We start from the raw sequence: 19,223 nt of genomic DNA, 5'->3' as shown, positions 1-19,223 counted from the left end.
CGGCATTTTGCTGTGGGGCAATGCTGCAGATATAAATACAATTTTTGTGCTGCAGAAGCGAGCTGTGCGGGCAATCTACAAGTTGGCCCGTAATACTTCACTTAGAGAAAAATTTAAGGAAACTGGAATCTTAACTGTTGCTTCTCAATATGTCCTATCAAATGTATTATATGTTAAAAAGAATATATATCAATTCACGAAAAAATGTGATACCCATGGGAGAAATACTCGTAATAAACATAAGCTTGAAATTCCAGTGACTAGACTTACTAAAGTCAAAAATTCTTTTAAAGGTCAATGTATACGCCTTTAATATATAATAAGATCCCAGAAAGCGTTCAAAATCTCTCAATTAATAGATTTCAAAAAGTTGTTAAAGAACGTTTGTGTACCAAAGCGTACTATAAAGTTACTGATTTCATGAATGATTGTACACCATGGGAATAAGGTCGCCCCCTGCAGAGCTGTTTCATTATAATATGTATAATAATTGTACATTCGTTGTATTTTATTTAGTCATAATGACACAGTTATTTTATAATATATTTTTTGTAATTTTCCATCTTTTTAGAAAAAGATGGCCCCGTGCGAGTTTCTTACGCCGGTTCTTCTCGCCGGGCTAGTTCCCGAACCGGTGGTAGGCATCTGTGTAGCCCCGACGTTCAGAGAATATTTGAAAAAATTTATTCTGAATAAAAATTTTTGAGTTTGAGTTTGAGTTAAAAGTTATTTATTTGCTCAGATTACATATGTTCCCTTATAATTTTTACATAATACAGAAAGTTCAGGCTGTATGTACCTTGTTCACATTTAATGTTCTGCTGATACTTAAAATAGGATAAACCTGTGCTATAATAATATAATAATAATAATATCTATGGACGCTTCACACCACGTCAGTCTGGCCCCGTGCTAAGTACCTAAAGGACTTGTGTTACAGGTACCAGACAACGGAAATATATTTAATACTTTTATACTATACCTACATATATTTAAGATTTTTATTATATCATACACATATTTAATACACATCCAGACCCGGGAACATTGAAAACTTTTTGTTCCGTCGGCGGGATTCGAACCTGCGACCCCGGCTTGAGCTACAAACGCGCTCACCACTGAGCCACAGAGGTTGTCAACATAAGTATTTTATATGTTGTGTGTAATGAGGTGGTAATGACAAATATAAATTTTCCACCTCGAAATCCTCCCGGAACATTGAAAAATTCATGAGAAACCATTCAGTTTTTGATCAGTTTTCAGTTTTTGTCATTTTTTACCACCAAGAACTTGTTTAATGGTAGAAGTCACTGAGAATTATTTTAAAGTATACTAAATTTGCAACAAAATGAGTATAGTTAGGTCTCGATAAACTGAATAGTTTCAAAGATACAATTGTTCAAATGTTTGCAAATTTTACAAAAAAAGAAATCAAAATTCACTACGTCGTATGTAGAAGACATGGAAGTGGCTGTGGTCACTACTAGCCGGTCAGCATTCTCCTCTGCTTGTAGTGCAAGAATATTGTTCCTCTCCAGTTGCACCTTCAGCAGGCTAATGAATCTAACCTTGTTCTTGTCATTCAATAGGAACTTATCCTGAGCAACTGGAGCAGTGGTTGTCTCGTCAAAGATAACATCAGATGAGGACTTTGCTCCAACTCTGCAGAGACGTTTAGAGCTTTTGGTGTTTTCTGATGCGTCATATGGATACCCGCCGAAAACCACGATTATATTGGAGCCGTAGTGACTTTCTAAGTATTGGATATACCTGGCACCAATTTCTCCAAAAGACACATTCCGAGGCCACACAACTTTGTGGAGTAGATGTCCACTATAATAAAACTCCAGTGACAACCTCAGCTTCAACCGCCACATGCAAAGTTAATATATATAACATAGTCTTTAAATTTTAATACTCTAACTAGCTGTTCCCGCGACTTCGTTCGCTTGGAATAGTTATTATGGACATCACATTTATTTTGGCGAACAACTTCCTCAGCTTTATAAATTATAGAGCACGGCTCTTGACTCGGAGGTCATGGGCTCGATTCCCGCGTTGGAAACATGTTATTTCCAAGTTTGGTTAGGACAATGCAGGCTGATCACTTGATCGTCAGACAAAATATGATCCAGGCGTCGGATGGGCATGTAAAAAGTCGGTCCTGCGCCTGATCTCTCGCAGTCGTGTCGATCGTCCGTCTCACTGGGTTATGAGAGTAAAGGAATAGAGAGTGCTCTTGTGTACTGCGCACACACTTAGGCACTATAAAATTACTCCTGCGTAGTTGGCCTGGTTTCAATGAAACCGGCCACCGTCAACGAACCCGGTGTGGGAGCTATTATAATTTATAAATTATAGCTGTTATCCACGGCTTCGTCTGGACTATTTCATTAATGCATTTATAATAATAATAATAATAATAATATCTATGGACGCTTCACACCACGTCAGTCTGGCCCCGTGCTAAGTACCTAAAGGACTTGTGTTACAGGTACCAGACAACGGAAATATATTTAATACTTTTATACTATACATATATTTAAGATTTTTATTATATCATACACATATTTAATACACATCCAGACCCGGGAACATTGAAAACTTTTTTTGTTCCGTCGGCGGGATTCGAACCCGCGACCCCCGGCTTAAGCTACCAACGCGCTCTCCACTGAGCCACAGAGGTCGTCATTTGTTGCAATTGTTGACTGCCATAGTGTTTCAAGCAGCTTGGACCCCCTGAAATTACGCCGAGATGTAGCTTCACTCTGCATCCTCCATCGGTTGTATCACGGGGAGTGCTCTGAGGAATTGTTCGGGATCATACCACCTGCAACTTTTCGCTATCGTCCCACGCGAAAAACATACCATCCTCATCACCTTGATGAGTGGCAGTCTTCCACAGTGCGTTTTTTGCGTATCTTTCTGCCGCGCACTGTAAGACTCTGGAATAAACTGTCACCAGCAGTATTTCCAGACCGATACGACCTGAAACCTTCAAGAAAAGAGCGTATTCCCTCTTAAAAGGCCGGCAACGCACCTGCAGCTCTTCTGATGTTGCGAGTGTCCATGGGCGATGGTAGTTGCTTACCATCAGGTGACCCGTTTGCTCGTTTGCCCCCTTATTTAATAAAATACAAAAATAAAAATTCATTTCGACAAAAGATTCTTGGACCATATAAAAAGGATTATTGTGAGTTAATTTTAAAAGATTGACACGTATTATCACGGACATTTTTTAGATCATTAAAGAGGCATAATTCTTTTATACGAGTATATATATTTTTGGGTATCTTGGACCGTTTTTGCAGCGCACGCAACGGAAGCTCTCAAAGATGAATAATTTTCCCCGCTTTTTTTCCACATCTTCCTCTGTTCCTTCGCTCTTAAAAGTCACAGCGTGATATTATTATAGCTTGCAGCCTTCCTCGATAAATGGGCTATCTAACACTGAAAGAATTTTTCCAATCGGACCAGTAGTTCCTGAGTAATCTCTGCGAACTACTGGGCGAATTTGAAAAATCTAAGCTAATGCGCGTTCCAACAAACAAACAATCAATCAAACAAACAAACTCTTCAGCTTTATAATATAATTAGTATAGATTAGTAAAGATTATTATTTATTTAATTTTATAAAATATTATAATGCTTATGTACTTATTTCATAAGTCGTATTTCATTTTATTTTCTCACCTCAGAACTATCAGATTTTAATATACCAAATTGGTCTCATTTTGTTGAAAAAATTATCTTCTTTAATAACGTATATGAACTTATGCCGTCAAACAGATCAATTATTGACCACATTGACGAGGACTTGTAAAAACTCAAAAAAAAAAATTTTTTGGAAAGGCGACGCGCGGGTCATTTGTGACCCAGGCCCGACTCAAAAGAGACATATCCCTTTTTTTCGTTATATTATGGGTATCCAAGATATGTAATTTTTATATTAAAAATCAGTGGCTAATATGTTATTTTATTGCTTTCTTTTTTTCTTCAGGCGCAGTAAGAAAAGTGCTAATACGAAGATTATGAATCTTTATTTGCATCTAATTATATTTAATATCATCGGCGAACACTTAGAAATATATTATTTTTATACCATGCCTAAAGAAAAACACAAAACCATAATAAAAATTATTTTGTTTACCTAGGCCCATCGAGTTTCAAACAATTAGAAACGTCCTGTCTCGGCAGCATGTTATATTTTATCACGCGCGATAATTATAACACTGAGGGCGAGATAAACCTATAGATACCTACATAAGTTTTTCTTTAGCTAATGAACATGAAAACGAGATTTTTTTTAAATTAAATAAGATAAGATAGATTAAATAAGGGGGCAAACGAGCAAACGGGTCACCTGATGGTAAGCAACTACCGTCGCCCATGGACACTTGCAATACCAGAAGAGCTGCAGGTGCGTTGCCGGCCTTTTAAGAGGGAATACGCTCTTAAATTTCTAGCCCATCCTAGGCTATAATAATAAGCAATGACACTTATCACGTGTGCACAACTTAATAATGCTCGCTTTCCATGATAACATGTATAGTGATATTCATTAATAGTATATTTTCCATCAATAGTGGGATTGTACATTAAGTATATAAGTGCAGTAAAGCCCTCTCCACTCTCGCGGCGCGAATTGCGGCCGCGATTCACGGGCGCTACGCGCCATGAACACGACGCGGCCCGCGGGTAAATACGGTCCTCTACACTCGCAATCTTCGCATTTACGTTCGCGCATTAGATTAAAATGGACGCTGAAGTCATTGCTATTGCTGCTCTGACATAGTGTGCTTATCAAAATGTCGCGGGCCAAAAACCGACACCGGATGGGGAAAGCCGCGAAGCGGGAACGCGAAGCCGCGAAACCCTCTCTCTCGCGACTCACGGCCTTCGCGGGCTTTCACGCCGCGAGTGTGGAGCCCGCATAATAGTACGTTTTTGGAGAAACATAATATCGTGATTGCGTTCTACATCCAATAAGTGCATTTACATGTAAGCCTATGAAATTGAATAAAAATTGCACTTTGCATACTGCGCCTGAAGAAAAAAGAAAGCAATAAAATAACATGCTAGCCACTGATATTGAATATAAAAATTACATATCTTGGATACCCATAATATAACGAAAACAATGGGATACGTTTGATTCGTATCGGGCATGGGTAAATTTTGTATGGGCGTGACCAGTCTCCTTTGCAAATATTTGAACAGCTGTATCTTTGAAACTATTCAGTTCATCGAGACTCAACTATTGTCATTTTGTTGCAAACTTAGTCTACTTTAAAATAATTTCTGGTGACTTCTACCATTAAACAGGTCCAGGTCAGGTGGTAAGAAAATGGCAAAACTGAAAACTGATCCAAAATTTAATGGTTTCTCATAAATTTTACAATGATTCAGAGCATTTCGAGGTGGAAAAATTATATTTGGCATTATCATCTCATACCATGTACCACGTATGTTGCAATACAAAAAAAAAGACGGGTTGCACTCCCGGAGTGCCGGCAGAAGTGAAAACTTGATTATTAACGTTGGGCATATTTTTTTTAACCCATTTTTTATGAAAAACGATTTTCTAAAAATCGTTTTTTTTATTAATCGAAACCCTTACAATCGATTAAAAATATCGACAATAAAAAAAAAAACAATCGATTGTTCGATTAACCGATTTCGATGTTACAACACTTCTCTCCAACCGACTTACGGTTTTTCGATCAGGACCTCTATCATGAGCTCTTAAATCCATTCACTTTACGTCCTTATACTTACTGTATAAGGACGTAAAGTGAATGGATTTAAGAGCTCATGATAGAGGCCCAGCACGAGAATCTGACGCGTGTTTCACAGTTTTTACCCATCCCACAAAAGTGCTCAACGCCGCTAAAGAAGTTTTCACTTCATAAATCAGAACTACCCCATTTGATGCAAGTGAAGACCCCTTATATTCTATTTCTATTTCCATGGACTCACTTGCGGTTTGGCTAATATCGTCCAGTCGGGCTTAATGTCGTTATAGGTAGCTAACGAATAATATATTTATAGGTTTACGCAAACAATATTTCACTGTATTTTGAAGCGTCCTATCTTAGAGGCAGTTTAAACTCGTCGAACGGGAATGTTGTGGATGTTGTAACTAAAGTTTCTAGCACCGTTGCATTGCAAAGGCCTCGTGGTTGGGGCGGCGGCCGGCGCGCGTGGTTATATTGGCGCATTTCCATGAATACGTAATCCGTTATTGGATACTCCGATACGAGTACATTGTCGGCGGGTCGCAACTCGCACGTCGTAGTAAGTACATGTTTTTACAGCCAGCAAAAAACATTATGGAGATTGCGTGGTCTGAGCACTAAAAACTTTCGCATCGGCCGAGACAAAAAGTTTTATTATGGGTAGTAAAATTTCTAATCAAGGAGACGGCTAACTTTGAAGATATTAATCACGACAGCTAATTATGATGTAATAAAATTCTAAAAAATGGCATCACTCAAGAGTCTAACAACAAATTATGTGCCGCAAAATAAAAACTCGATCTAAATATAGCCAAGGGAACAATTAATATCAATTCTGTGAGTACACGAGTTGCTTAGTTATAGAATGTAGCTGTTTAGATAGATAGTCGTGCCTCGACAGGTGTGATATTAAAATAAAACGGCGGTCTAGCGTGTTGTCGTTATAGTTAATATTGAGGTCTTGAAAGTGAAAGTACTTACGTAGAAGTGCATGTTATATATAATAATATTTTAGGGAGTAGCAATATTCAAGCAACGGCTGGGCACAGCAACACTCTAGGTACTCTTGACTTTACAGACTGGCATGACGCCTCGCACAACTGAATCCATACAAATTTAGAAATGCGTCTACGCTTCGCGTTGTGGTCTGAATTGACCCTTAAGAGGGCGACTAACCCAAAAAATCAAACATCGTACTTCTCTCTTCACACTCACGCTCGTCTTTCATATGCCAGGTGAAAAAGGACGACGCGGATTCATCGCCAAATTAGTTTTTTCTCAATGACTCGATTAATATACAACATTTTAAAAATCCGCTAGGTCGATCTCTCAATGATAGAATATTATACAATGTGTTAAAATATTAACTTAGTTCAATGGACGGTTATGGCAATAAATGAAAAATTCGTAAAAATTAGATGCATCTTTGTGATTTTTTTCTATCGAGAAAATTTTAAGATATCGTGTTTTTGCTCAGATCGAATTCTCGGAAATATAATGTAGTATCTAATTTTAGAAAATGAAACAATTCGGGGCTTATTTTCAAGTATAAAAATGAACTATAAAATCGACACTTTAGGGTTAGTCGCCCCTTTAACTGGCAGGCGGGTAAACTAGGGTCTCTCACCTGGGGGGTAGTCGTGGTAGTTGATGGTGGTGTAGTGGGCGAAGGGCGAGGCGGCGAGCAGCGCGACGGCCCACAGCGCCAGCAGGATGCGCGAGGCGCGGCGGAACCCCGCCATGGCGTAGATGTGCAGCGGGTGGCAGATCGCCAGGTACCGCTCCAGCGTGAACGCCACGATCGTCAGCACCGACACGTATGACGCCCTGCACACACGCACACCCACACATTCGAACAATAAAAAAACAAGAAAATTTGATGCTCCGACAAATCCTGGATACTAATATTATAAATGCAAAAATACGTCTGTCTGTCTGTTACCTCTTCACGCCCAAACCGCTGAACCGATTTTGATAAAATTAAAATAAGGATTCAATTTAAATTAAAATGTCCCGCGCGATAAACTAATTTTTGTGCAACAGAGTTGTGGGCATCATCTAGTAAAAATAATATTGTGACCACTCCATCATTATGACACACTGCTTACAGTAGAATATTTTAATCTTATTTATACAGTGTGTAACAAAAATAAGTGATAATACTTTAGGGTGTGTACGTGTTCCTTGTAGAGACTTCACTTTGAAAGTAGCAGCTCTAAAAAACGAAATTTTTTTTTCACTTTTGTATGGGCAAGGGCCCGAGCGTCACGAGTTTACCCATACAAAAGTGAAAAAAAAATTTGGTCTTTCGGCGCTGCTACTTTCACAGTGAAGTCTCTACAAGGAACACGTACACACCCTAAAGTATTATCACTTATTTTTGTTACACCCTGTATAATTATGTTTTTATTATTATGGAGCAACGCCGATTTCACAACATCGGAGTTTAATAAAAAACGAAAGAGTGAAAGAAGTTTGATGTCGAAATGAAACTTGAGAAGTTTTTCAATATTTTAATGATACACCAGCCAGCCCGAAGCCAGCCCGGACTCCTCTAATTATGAGCTTAACGTTTGATGTAAAATTAAAATTAGATTTAACGACGACGTTCTCCTAGAAACTTTTCGTAAGAAACTTTATCCTTTGCTTATAATACTATTAATTAATTAAACATTTATGATTTGAAGCTGTGAAGTAAACGAAAATACTTAATATGTTGTTTATTACATAATGTGACAGTCATATTATTTTCATTACAAAATAGGCAGTAATTAATAAGATATTATATTAAATTATCAACTTGGGAAGAAGGAAAGGCTTCTGTTTCCACATTTTCTTAAATTTTGCCCGTATGAAAACTATTTTTCTTTTCGTGAAAAATGTTCGGCATTTATTAGCCAAATATTATGTTTTAAATATAATATATGGCTAATAATTAATGAAAGAGGCAATTTTTGTGAAACTAAAATAAAATTCTTTTTGCCTAATCTCAGAATATTTAAATAATAAAACTTTGTTGAATATAACTTTTGCAGTATAATTTCTGAGCCACGTACAACTTTTGCAGTATAATTTCTGAGCCACGTACAACTTTTGCAGTATAATTTCTGAGCCACGTACAACTTTTACAGTATAACTTCTGAGCCACGTACAACTTTTGCAGTATAATTTCTGAGCCACGTACAACTTTTGCAGTATAATTTCTGAGCCACGTACAACTTTTGCAGTATAATTTCTGAGCCACGTACAACTTTTGCAGTATAATTTCTGAGCCACGTACAACTTTTGCAGTATAATTTCTGAGCCACGTACAACTTTTGCAGTATAATTTCTGAGCCACGTACAACTTTTGCAGTATAATTTCTGAGCCACGTACAACTTTTGCAGTATAATTTCTGAGCCACGTACAACTTTTGCAGTATAATTTCTGAGCCACGTACAACTTTTGCAGTATAATTTCTGAGCCACGTACAACTTTTACAGTATAACTTCTGAGCCACGTACAACTTTTGCAGTATAATTTCTGAGCCACGTACAACTTTTGCAGTATAATTTCTGAGCCACGTACAACTTTTGCAGTATAATTTCTGAGCCACGTACAACTTTTGCAGTATAATTTCTGAGCCACGTACAACTTTTGCAGTATAATTTCTGAGCCACGTACAACTTTTGCAGTATAATTTCTGAGCCACGTACAACTTTTGCAGTATAATTTCTGAGCCACGTACAACTTTTGCAGTATAATTTCTGAGCCACGTACAACTTTTGCAGTATAATTTCTGAGCCACGTACAACTTTTGCAGTATAATTTCTGAGCCACGTACAACTTTTGCAGTATAATTTCTGAGCCACGTCCAACTTTTGCAGTATAATTTCTGAGCCACGTACAACTTTTGCAGTATAATTTCTGAGCCACGTACAACTTTTTCTCTGCAACAACTCGTATTTCAGGTGAATACAAAACTTGGTTTGCGTCAGTCTTCGCTACCCGCCCGTGAGTTTGGACAGGAATACTCGTACAGTGCTACCAAAGTGATAATGCGCATAGAAGCTTTCGAAATTTTTCCGCAACGGTCGTATTTCCAGAGCGACGATAGACGATATTGCATTTTCTAATTGCATTGCGTTTAAGATACATGTATTAGTCAAAGTTTTTTATTTCTTTTGTATATTATTTATTTAGGAAAACAAACAGTACAATAATTACTTAAAAAAAACTTGTAGGAATATAACAATAGACCATTTACATGTTATCACTTATAAGATTCTAAGAAAAACAACTTTTGACAAATGACACAAGATAACGTTAACATTTAAAACAATTAATGAACCGAAAAAAAATAATCACAAAGTCTATATATATATATATATATATATATATATATATATATATATATATATATATATATATATATATATATATAGTATATTAAATATATTTATGCATATGGTTATTTTGGTTTGTCACTGAATAGGTCAATATCTAATATTTTGCTGAGAGTGTTTAGTTAAGAAAAAATTACTTTTGTAATTTGTTGAAAAAACAGGAAAAAAAAGGACACAGTTCGTCGTGATATTCCTGTAGCTTTTGTAACACGGTCATTATTCACGGCCATTCATGCGCTTTATTAATTTTGGAGTAAGTACTACTAAGTACTGTACATTTTCTGACACTCCGTAATCCATCGCAACTTTTCATTTCGTGTTGGAACATTCGCAGTTTATAATTTACAGGCAGGTCGGGTGTCACGAGTTTGGCAGAGTGTTCCCGAGCGACGTCAATTCGGATTGTCTTTTGCATCATCCTCTCCCGCAGATACTTTCCAGCGGACAAAAAACTTTTTGAATGTTAATCTCGTTGTTTGGATCCTTTAAAAAATAATCTTCTATCTACTCCAGTCATTACGTTGGAAAAATCGGGTTAGAAATTCTCATGCATAACTCGGGTCCCCGTCGAAATACGAAATCCTTTTTTTTTATCTCGACGGGGAACCGAGTTATGATGAAAAAACTGAATTTAACACTTTTTTCATGATGGCGGAAAACCCACAAGGTTATTTTGGTCGACAATTTGAATTTAAGCTTTTGTAGCCATCCCCCAAGTAATATCCAAAATTTGGCTTTCTCGGTTCATTTGCATTTCCAAATGTATATATTGACTGGAGTAATCTACAAACGTAATATTTCCGCGTATATAACACCATCTGTGTGATATTTCTGTGTCGTTGCAATTTATCGTAGACTCTCGTCTGCGGTTCGATTCTCAATACATAAAAACAAACATAAGTTTGATAGGAAACAACAGCGCTCGCTGTAATGAAACTATTTGATGTGTTTTTATTTATTGGTTTGAATTGCCGTGCAATTATTATACAATCATATAAGACAAGCACACAAAACCTTTTAATTAGTTGTAAATTATAAAGAAATATTCTCAGATTCGTCCTACTTATTGAGCCTTTAGTTTGATAACTACACGACTAATAGAACCTTTTTGCAAATTTAACTTAAAATTCTGTTGCTCAATTTGATAAATTTATAAGTGCTTTAAATAACTATTAATCCTGTTACTTTTGAAAGGCAATTCGACGACCTCTGTGGCTCAATGGTTGAGCGTGTGGCGACTCAAACCAGGGGTCGCGGGTTCGAATCCCACCAACGGAACAGGAAAAGGTTTTCAATATTCCTGGGTCATGGATGTGTATTAAATAATAAATATGCGTACGGTATGATACAATAAAAACACTATAAGTACCCATAACACAAGTCCTTCAGGTAACTTATCCCGGCGCCAGACTGACATGGTGTGAGGCGTCTATAGATATTATTATATTAAATTGAATTGCGAATGTTCTGAGCTGACAGGTCACTTAGCGTCTTAATGCACAGCGCAGGGCTGGCCCTGACGGCCGTACAGTGTAAGGGACAAAAGGACGTCTCCGGGCAGCTCAGCTGCGGGGCATTTCACCGATAACAGACTACACTCTCCCGTCAGTGCTTACCTATATCACTTACACAACTTTTCTGATGCCAGATAGGTGAGCTACAGTCTATTCGTTAAATAGCAAGAATTTTTTATTTCATTCGTATGCAAAACGACAAAATTTTCCAAACATTGCATATGTTTAACAAACATTTTAAATACATACATGCGAATAGCGAGGGCATTTAAATAGTGAATTCCCTCGACTTGACGGCCACATCTTAATGTACCATGGTGTGCTCAGCACAGTGACTGTATGTATATGTTGCAGCCGACTGGTTTAAATAGCCGTTCAATCAAACAGCTAGCCCTTTGACTGAACAACGCCATTCAATCACACGGCTATACGTCGCTTAGCCGACTTGTTGACTACAAAGTTCTACACTACAGCTAGACGACGCTTAGCCAACTGGTTTAATGGCAAATTAACTAGGGCAACCATTAGCTTAATATGTAATTTGGGAGAATAGGAAAACTTTTTGTATTTTATTGAAAGATTATTCTCGGATTAAGTTTAAGGGGTGACCCAAAGTTTTAATGCAATAAGTAAAAATAAAAAATTCTGAGGCGTGTTTTGTGACGGTCGCCGGCTGCTGCCGTAGCACAGTCACGGTTCTAACCTAACCTACTTTGGACTATGTGTATTGTGTTTGTGTTGGCGGGGGACTGTGCCCCCCGAACCCCCCTTTCGAGGGCCGCTGCGTCCATCCATTTCATAATCCCGTAATTTCTCCTCGAATATTTGTTGAAATTTTAATTCACTCGTGTGTGCCTCCACAATGTTTGTCTCTTTAATAACACTTGTAACTTCTATTAACTACTTTCTTTCCGAAAAACAACCACAAACACCAACAAACACCTGCTAGTTGACGCCATATTGTAAATAAAACGCACCTAGCGGCGCAGCGGTGCGCGCTGAACTACTTCAATTAGACGGCAGCTTTTGAATCAGCTGTAGTGTTGAACGTTTTGAGCGACTAAAATATTCAATATAAAAGCTAGACGTGTGGTTTAATGGCGTTGTGCAGTCAAAGGGCTAGCTGTTTGATTGAACGGCTATTTAAACCAGTCGGCTGCGACATATACATTGTGTTACCTACGGCTGCAGCGGGGCGGGGTGGGGCGGGGCGGGGCTGGGCTGGGCTGGTGGCAATTCGTCACCGATTATATTTACACCTCAAAGCCGATTGAGGTGTAATGAGTTATTGCGGCCTCATGCCTTTCCTCCCTCCCCCTGCCCCGCCCCCCGCCGCACAATCGAATAACGTACGTCATGAATGTACGAGCTCAAATCATTTAATTTCACAATATTTCATCGATCTCGATTCTATTTGAAGAAAAGTGTATTTTGCGCGGCAAATTATTTATGTTTCGCTGGGGGTTTATTCGCTCGATCATTAAGCTCTGCGGCCGGTAAAATGAGCGCAAATCAACAGAAAGAATTCCAGCGTAATTTCTCCCTCGTTGCTGGGTATGTCTGTAATGTTTCGAATCGTTCCCAGCATGGGGCAACATTTCACCACTCTTTGGCATATTACAACACCGCGCATTTTATTGTTAAAGAAGTGCACTGTCAGTTATGCCGCTTTTATATAATATATTATTAATGAGGTCACGGACGCGCGGTACGAGGGTGTGATATTTACATGATATTACATACATCGTGCGCGTAGCCAAGTAACTAAGTACCGGTAAAAAACCCCCTTCTCTCCCGACCTTTTTAGGATTCCGTAGTCAAAAAGGAACCCCTCTAGTTTCAGTCTGTCCGTCCGTCTGTCCGTCTGTCTGTCTGTCTGTCTGTCCGTCTGTCTGTCTGCGATTTTGCTCAGAGACTATTACATTCATTGACCGTACAAAAATTATGAAAAACTAGCATTACTACGGAACCCTGTATTGCGATGTGACCCTGTTAAACTGGAAATATATATTTTGAAAAAGTTTTCCGTGCAATCGCCGATTCATAATATAATTAATCGCTGGTATGAATCGCTTTTCTGATAATAAATAAAACATTTTTGTGAATTAATGGTTCAGGTCGAATGGTTTATACGGCAAATACAGTAAAATATATTTACGAATAAAATATAATCTCAGCTTTACCGAAGTAACGGGCGCCCAAAATGGGGACTACGAATACTATGTACCAAACTTTTAAATGGTGCCTATAACCAAACATCATTTAATTAAATCCTTACTATTATAATTTTGGTGTGGAGATACTTTGAGTCCCGCGAAAGGTCAGGACACACAGGACCCACGCGATAAATGAATTGTTGCGCAACAAAGTTGCAGATGTCATCATTATTGTATTTCTTTTGTATTCGTGTACCAGTAGCCTTAGCACGGCCACAAGTAGAAATGCGAAAGTATGGACAAACTGTGGAGATAAACTTAAGGTAGCGTTCCGATCTTTTTCGTTCCCAAAAATTCAATTAAAATGCCACATTATAACAGACTATAGTCCTAGAAATTAAAATAATATCCTAGTCTATGACATATACTATAGTCTGTCATAAAGTGGCATTTTAATTGAATTTTTGTCGATCGCGATTGGCCGCGGTAAAGATCGGAACGGCACCTTTAGTTTATGTCCACAGTATGTCCATACTTTCGCATTTCTACTGGTGGCCGTGCTAAGGCTACTGGTGATGTATTTGTGTACCTAATTAAACATTGTAGTGTAATTAGGTCAAATAAATGGTTACTTATTTACCTAGTGTATAATGATATCATCGGCTTTCATTTATTATTTTCATTTCCACAATACAAAAAATAAGAAGAAGGCGCCACAGAGCGCGACGCATGATATTGAATTAGTGAGCACGAGCCAATAATCGCGGGAATTAATTCCACAGAGTTCCACTCCAATTTAACTTAAGCTTATGAGTTGTGACCGAACCGAGCGTTTTAATTACATTTGTACGCAAATGTCAATATAATGCCGGGCTTACGAGTATTCACTGGCGAATATCGCAGCGAAATGTTAGTGGTAACCTCAGTCGAAATATTACTGTAAAATTCGTCACCGATTGAATATCAGGTAATATTATAATATGTTAATTGTACCGTCGACGTGGCCGGTTTATCAATCCCTCGCGTATGTTGTGAATACCTTAATAACATTAGGTATATTGTATTTAAAGCAGCGTGTTTAAAGTTATCGGGCGGGGTGTCACCTAAACCTGCCCAGGGCGTCCAATATCCTGCTCTGTCCGGTTCATTGAATAGTTACGCCGGAACTATGAGACCGATAATTAAACTTTTTAATCGGGACTTAACGCGACTTATTTAAGTAGTAATGCTACTAAGAGTACATACTTTTTCTCGACGTTTCGGCCGTGTTGCAACGGCCGTGGTCACGAGGGGACTGCAGGAGCGCGACGTCTCTTCGTTTGCACCGGGCGGTCGGTTCTACGACTACCCTCGAGTTGTCCAAGTATTTAAGTAGCATTACTACTTAAATAAGTCGCGTTAAGTCCCGATTAAAAAGTTTAATTATAATGCAACGCGAAAGTTTAAAATGTTATGAGACCGATGTTCCTCAAAGTGAGCACGAACACGGCCATTTGTCCATCCGTCCGCCCGTCCGGATGACGAGGGTCCTCGTTTTAATTACCTTGTTTTTGTTCGGCTCCTTATCTGTTTACTTACGTGTACCAGTTTGGGGACTCGGCGAGGTCGGAATTCCGGAACGCCGCCGTCCCGAATTCCCGGGGCTTCGCAGTTAGTTTATAAGTTGTCACGGCGGTTTCTGTATGAATCCCTAAGTGATTCTCTTTGAGACCAAGAGCACGTAGGTCAACTTGCCGCCCCGCAACTGACTCAAAGGTCAGCGCTATTGTGCGAGTAGCCGATAATGTTGACATGCCTAATACGTCGTGTTTGACTTGTGAAATGTTAACAAAGGTCGAGTAATCTCGTTAAGGTTTTGCGGCCGATTCTCGTAACAAATAAATAATTTTCAGTTTAATTTGCTGTATTTATTCAGTCTCAAACGAAGTACATTCGCTAGTAACGATCGAAGGCGTAGTGCGAGTCGAGTAAAATTACATTTTAAGAATTAACTATCTGCTCAACGCGTTCGTCAAATTATAATGACCCGTCTCAGGCTAGGTCACCTGCCTTTCCAACTCCCTTAAGAGAATATTAAGAGGATTCTACACACACCGCCGTTTTTCCATACAAACGCTGTCCCCTGTTTCCTCCCTGGATAATGCCGGTAGAGTTATGATTTTTTTCCTGAATATCTATGGCCACTATTAGCATGTCCCTATGTTTTCTTTTTTTTCATAATTTATTATGCAAAAAGATAAGAACGTCCAAAAACCCAAAAAAATGCCAGATTTTCCTCTGTGTTCAAACACTCAGAAAACAAAGGTGGCTAGAATATACAAAAAAAATAAAACATAGGAACACAGCTCAAGCCTTGCTTTAATTCTTAATGAAAAAATTACTTAAATCGGTTAAGTTTTGGAGAAGGAATCGAATCGATGATTTTCTGTTCTTTTATTAGAACTTTTGTCGTGTTGTCTCTATCGCGCTCTGCGGTGGGAGACTTGAGTTTGGTAAGACAGCAATACATTTTCAAATACCTATTTTCAATTTCTCTCGCCCCTGGTGTATCCTCTTAAGTGGCAAAATGAGTTTCGTTTACAAATAGTCGGCGATGAAGTGGGACATTGAGCGATACGGCGACGTGCCGCCGACGGCCCGACGACGTAATTCGCCCGGGGACGGCGCGCTAACGACATCAGACAATATCCGCGTGGGTGTAAATGGCCACTTACATCCCGCGGCGAAGCGGCGCTGAGCAGAACTAAACGGTCATTGTAGGGCAGAAAAATGTAATAGGTATTATTACTCGTAGATGTGTTTGCGGCGCGACGTGCTGTAGCTTAGCAAGAGGCTGTAATTGCTTGCATCCGAATGTACTAAATTAGGTTATATCCTTTAGTTCCCAAACCAACATGTAAGCTAAAGGCTACAACTACACTAGGCTTTTACACTCTATAAAGTTACGAGTTTAGAGCTACGCCCCTCAAGCTGTAGCTACGTGCTGCGAGCTGTAGCTACGTGCTGCGAGCTGCAGCTACGTGCTGCGAGCTGTAGCTAGGTGCTGCGAGCTGTAGCTACGTGCTGCGAGCTGTAGCTACGTGCTGCGAGCTGTAGCTACGTGCTGCGAGCTGTAGCTACGTGCTGCGAGCTGTAGCTACGTGCTGCGAGCTGCAGCTACGTGCTGCGAGCTGTAGCTACGTGCTGCGAGCTGTAGCTACGTGCTGCGAGCTGCAGCTACGTGCTGCGAGCTGTAGCGAGTTGCTGCGAGCTGTAGCTACGTGCTGCGAGCTGTAGCTACGTGCTGCGAGCTGTAGCTACGTGCTGCGAGCTGTAGCTTAATTTAATGCTACTTGCTATCAGTTTTAATTTCGTACTATTATCAACATACTTATAGGACTTTTATTTTACACGGGTGAAATCTATATTTAATGCAGTTAATTTTTTAATACAAGTCTATACTACGACTGTCGCGACTCAAGTGAAGCTCGCCCTTACATTACGCTGGCGCAGCGTCCTAGCTGTGGAACAGCTCGAATCAGCAACTCGCCTCAAGTGAAGCTCTCGCTAGGAATTTTTAGTCCTATTGTCAAAAACGACGGTATTACTTTTCTAGTTGATAAAATAACAATAATTTACACTTTATTTTTTAATTCCTATTAAAAATATTATAAAACCAGATAAAGCCCGTGACTGCGTTGCGTCTAAAATCGTTTACCGCGCGGGAATATTTTCCGGGATAAAAAGTCCTTTGTCCTTTTCCATTCAACAAAATTAATTCAGTGGTTTGGGCGTGAAGAGTAACATATAGACAGATACTTTTGCATTTATAATATTAGGTATGGATGATGGATAACATCAAAATTAATTTAGTAATATAATGAAATATGAACTTGGGGAAGGAGTGTGGCTTATCTTATCTAGTGAGTTGTTTGAGGCGCGAGTCCGAAGTTCCCGACTTGCCCATTGTTCTGTGATCCCTTCAACACTCCAGATTTATAGACTACTAGCTGACCCGGCGAATGTTGTTTTGTCAATAAATTATATTTACCAGTATCAATATAAAAAGTAGATAAAAACTTATTCTCAGGCCTAACGAATGTAAATACAAATTAAAATCGGTTGAGCCGTTTTGGAGGATTTCGCGCACAAACACTGGGACACGAGAATTTTATATATTAGATTGAGGGTTCGTGCTTCCTCAAACATCGTTTTTAGTGAATAAAATATCCGGTGTGTATAATGAAGCTCAAAGAAACAAAGTAAATATGATTTACATTTAATATTCGACGGAAATATGAACGGAAACATAATATTAATGATATTTAACTTTTCCTAATAATTTTGAATACCGAACATCAAATGACATTATATACGTTTTGTATTAAAAGGATTAGTAATTGAATGATAACTATAACTGAACCGTATTATAAATTGTTATATTTCATTGTTATCCGACAGGCTACCAGAAAGACCTCTCGGCTGAGGTATTCACGTGTAACAATATGATCAAATCCGCATATGGATTTGCGCACAGCTGTCATGTAAGCTGAATCGTGTTCCCCTGCTCCTCCCGCCCCTCCGTCACCCCGGCCGGTGCGGCTCGGAATGCCCGGCGTATTGTCACGCGCCAGGAGTCAAACTAGGTTCCGAACATACCAACGACCGGTTCTATGAGTATCAAAAAGACAGAAAAATATACTGAGATATAGACCTTAAAGCATCTCTTAGAACATATAGCATGATTTTGTGAAACACGGTTAATTATAGGGAAAATATATTTATGTATCGTCAACATTGCACCTCTACGAAGCCTGAATAGCCTCAAATATATTCCTTTATATTCAGGGCCCTGAGCCAAAATGCTGTAATTTCACCATCGAAATTGTACATCACGAATTTAATACAAGTCATCGCCTTACATATCATTCGCCAGTCTGTATAATTATGACAAACTTTGGTAGAGAAAGTCTAAGACAAACTGCACGACTATAAACTGAGTTTTGCCTTCGCATTCCGAATTCACCAATAGGAAATTATCAAAGTTACGGCGAACTTTACAGGAACCTGCGGCTGTTTAAATACGTACTACGTAGTAACTTCGAAAGCTCCATGTAGCCACTCAAATTGAATCGTGTTCCGAGTAACGTTGGAGGGTGGCAGATTTATCATGCAATTTATCAGGCGGAAATTCTCTTGTTATCGGTAAAATTTCGGCCCGAATCACCCTCGTCCCGCTCTCGCGCATACGGTTCGACGGGTCAATAAGCTAGCAATACTCGAAACGACTTCGTGTGAATAATTATCACAGGATTGGGCTCCATAATGACAGACACCGAGCTGCTCCAGCTGCTGATTGGCGCGACAGTTACGGCAATTAGGCGGCGTGAGTGCGGCCGAGTTCATTACGACGACGCTCCAAACATTAACGTATTTTTTACACCCGGGGG

At 39.0% G+C, this 19,223-nt stretch overlaps 1 protein-coding gene across 1 annotated transcript in view; it reads right to left on the bottom strand.

The window, feature by feature from the left end:
- The window catches only part of LOC121726038 (neuropeptides capa receptor-like), an 89,679-nt gene that overhangs the window by 16,117 nt on the left and 54,339 nt on the right, over positions 1-19,223 (bottom strand). Inside the window, exon 3 of the mRNA XM_042113253.1 lies at positions 7,366-7,565. Coding sequence (XP_041969187.1) covers positions 7,366-7,565 — 200 coding nt within the window. The remainder of the gene's footprint in view (positions 1-7,365; positions 7,566-19,223) is intronic.

This window comes from Aricia agestis, chromosome 4 (assembly GCF_905147365.1).
Source record: "Aricia agestis chromosome 4, ilAriAges1.1, whole genome shotgun sequence".
In the NCBI taxonomy this organism is placed as follows: domain Eukaryota; kingdom Metazoa; phylum Arthropoda; class Insecta; order Lepidoptera; family Lycaenidae; genus Aricia; species Aricia agestis.
This window is presented reverse-complemented; position numbering and strand designations above follow the sequence as displayed.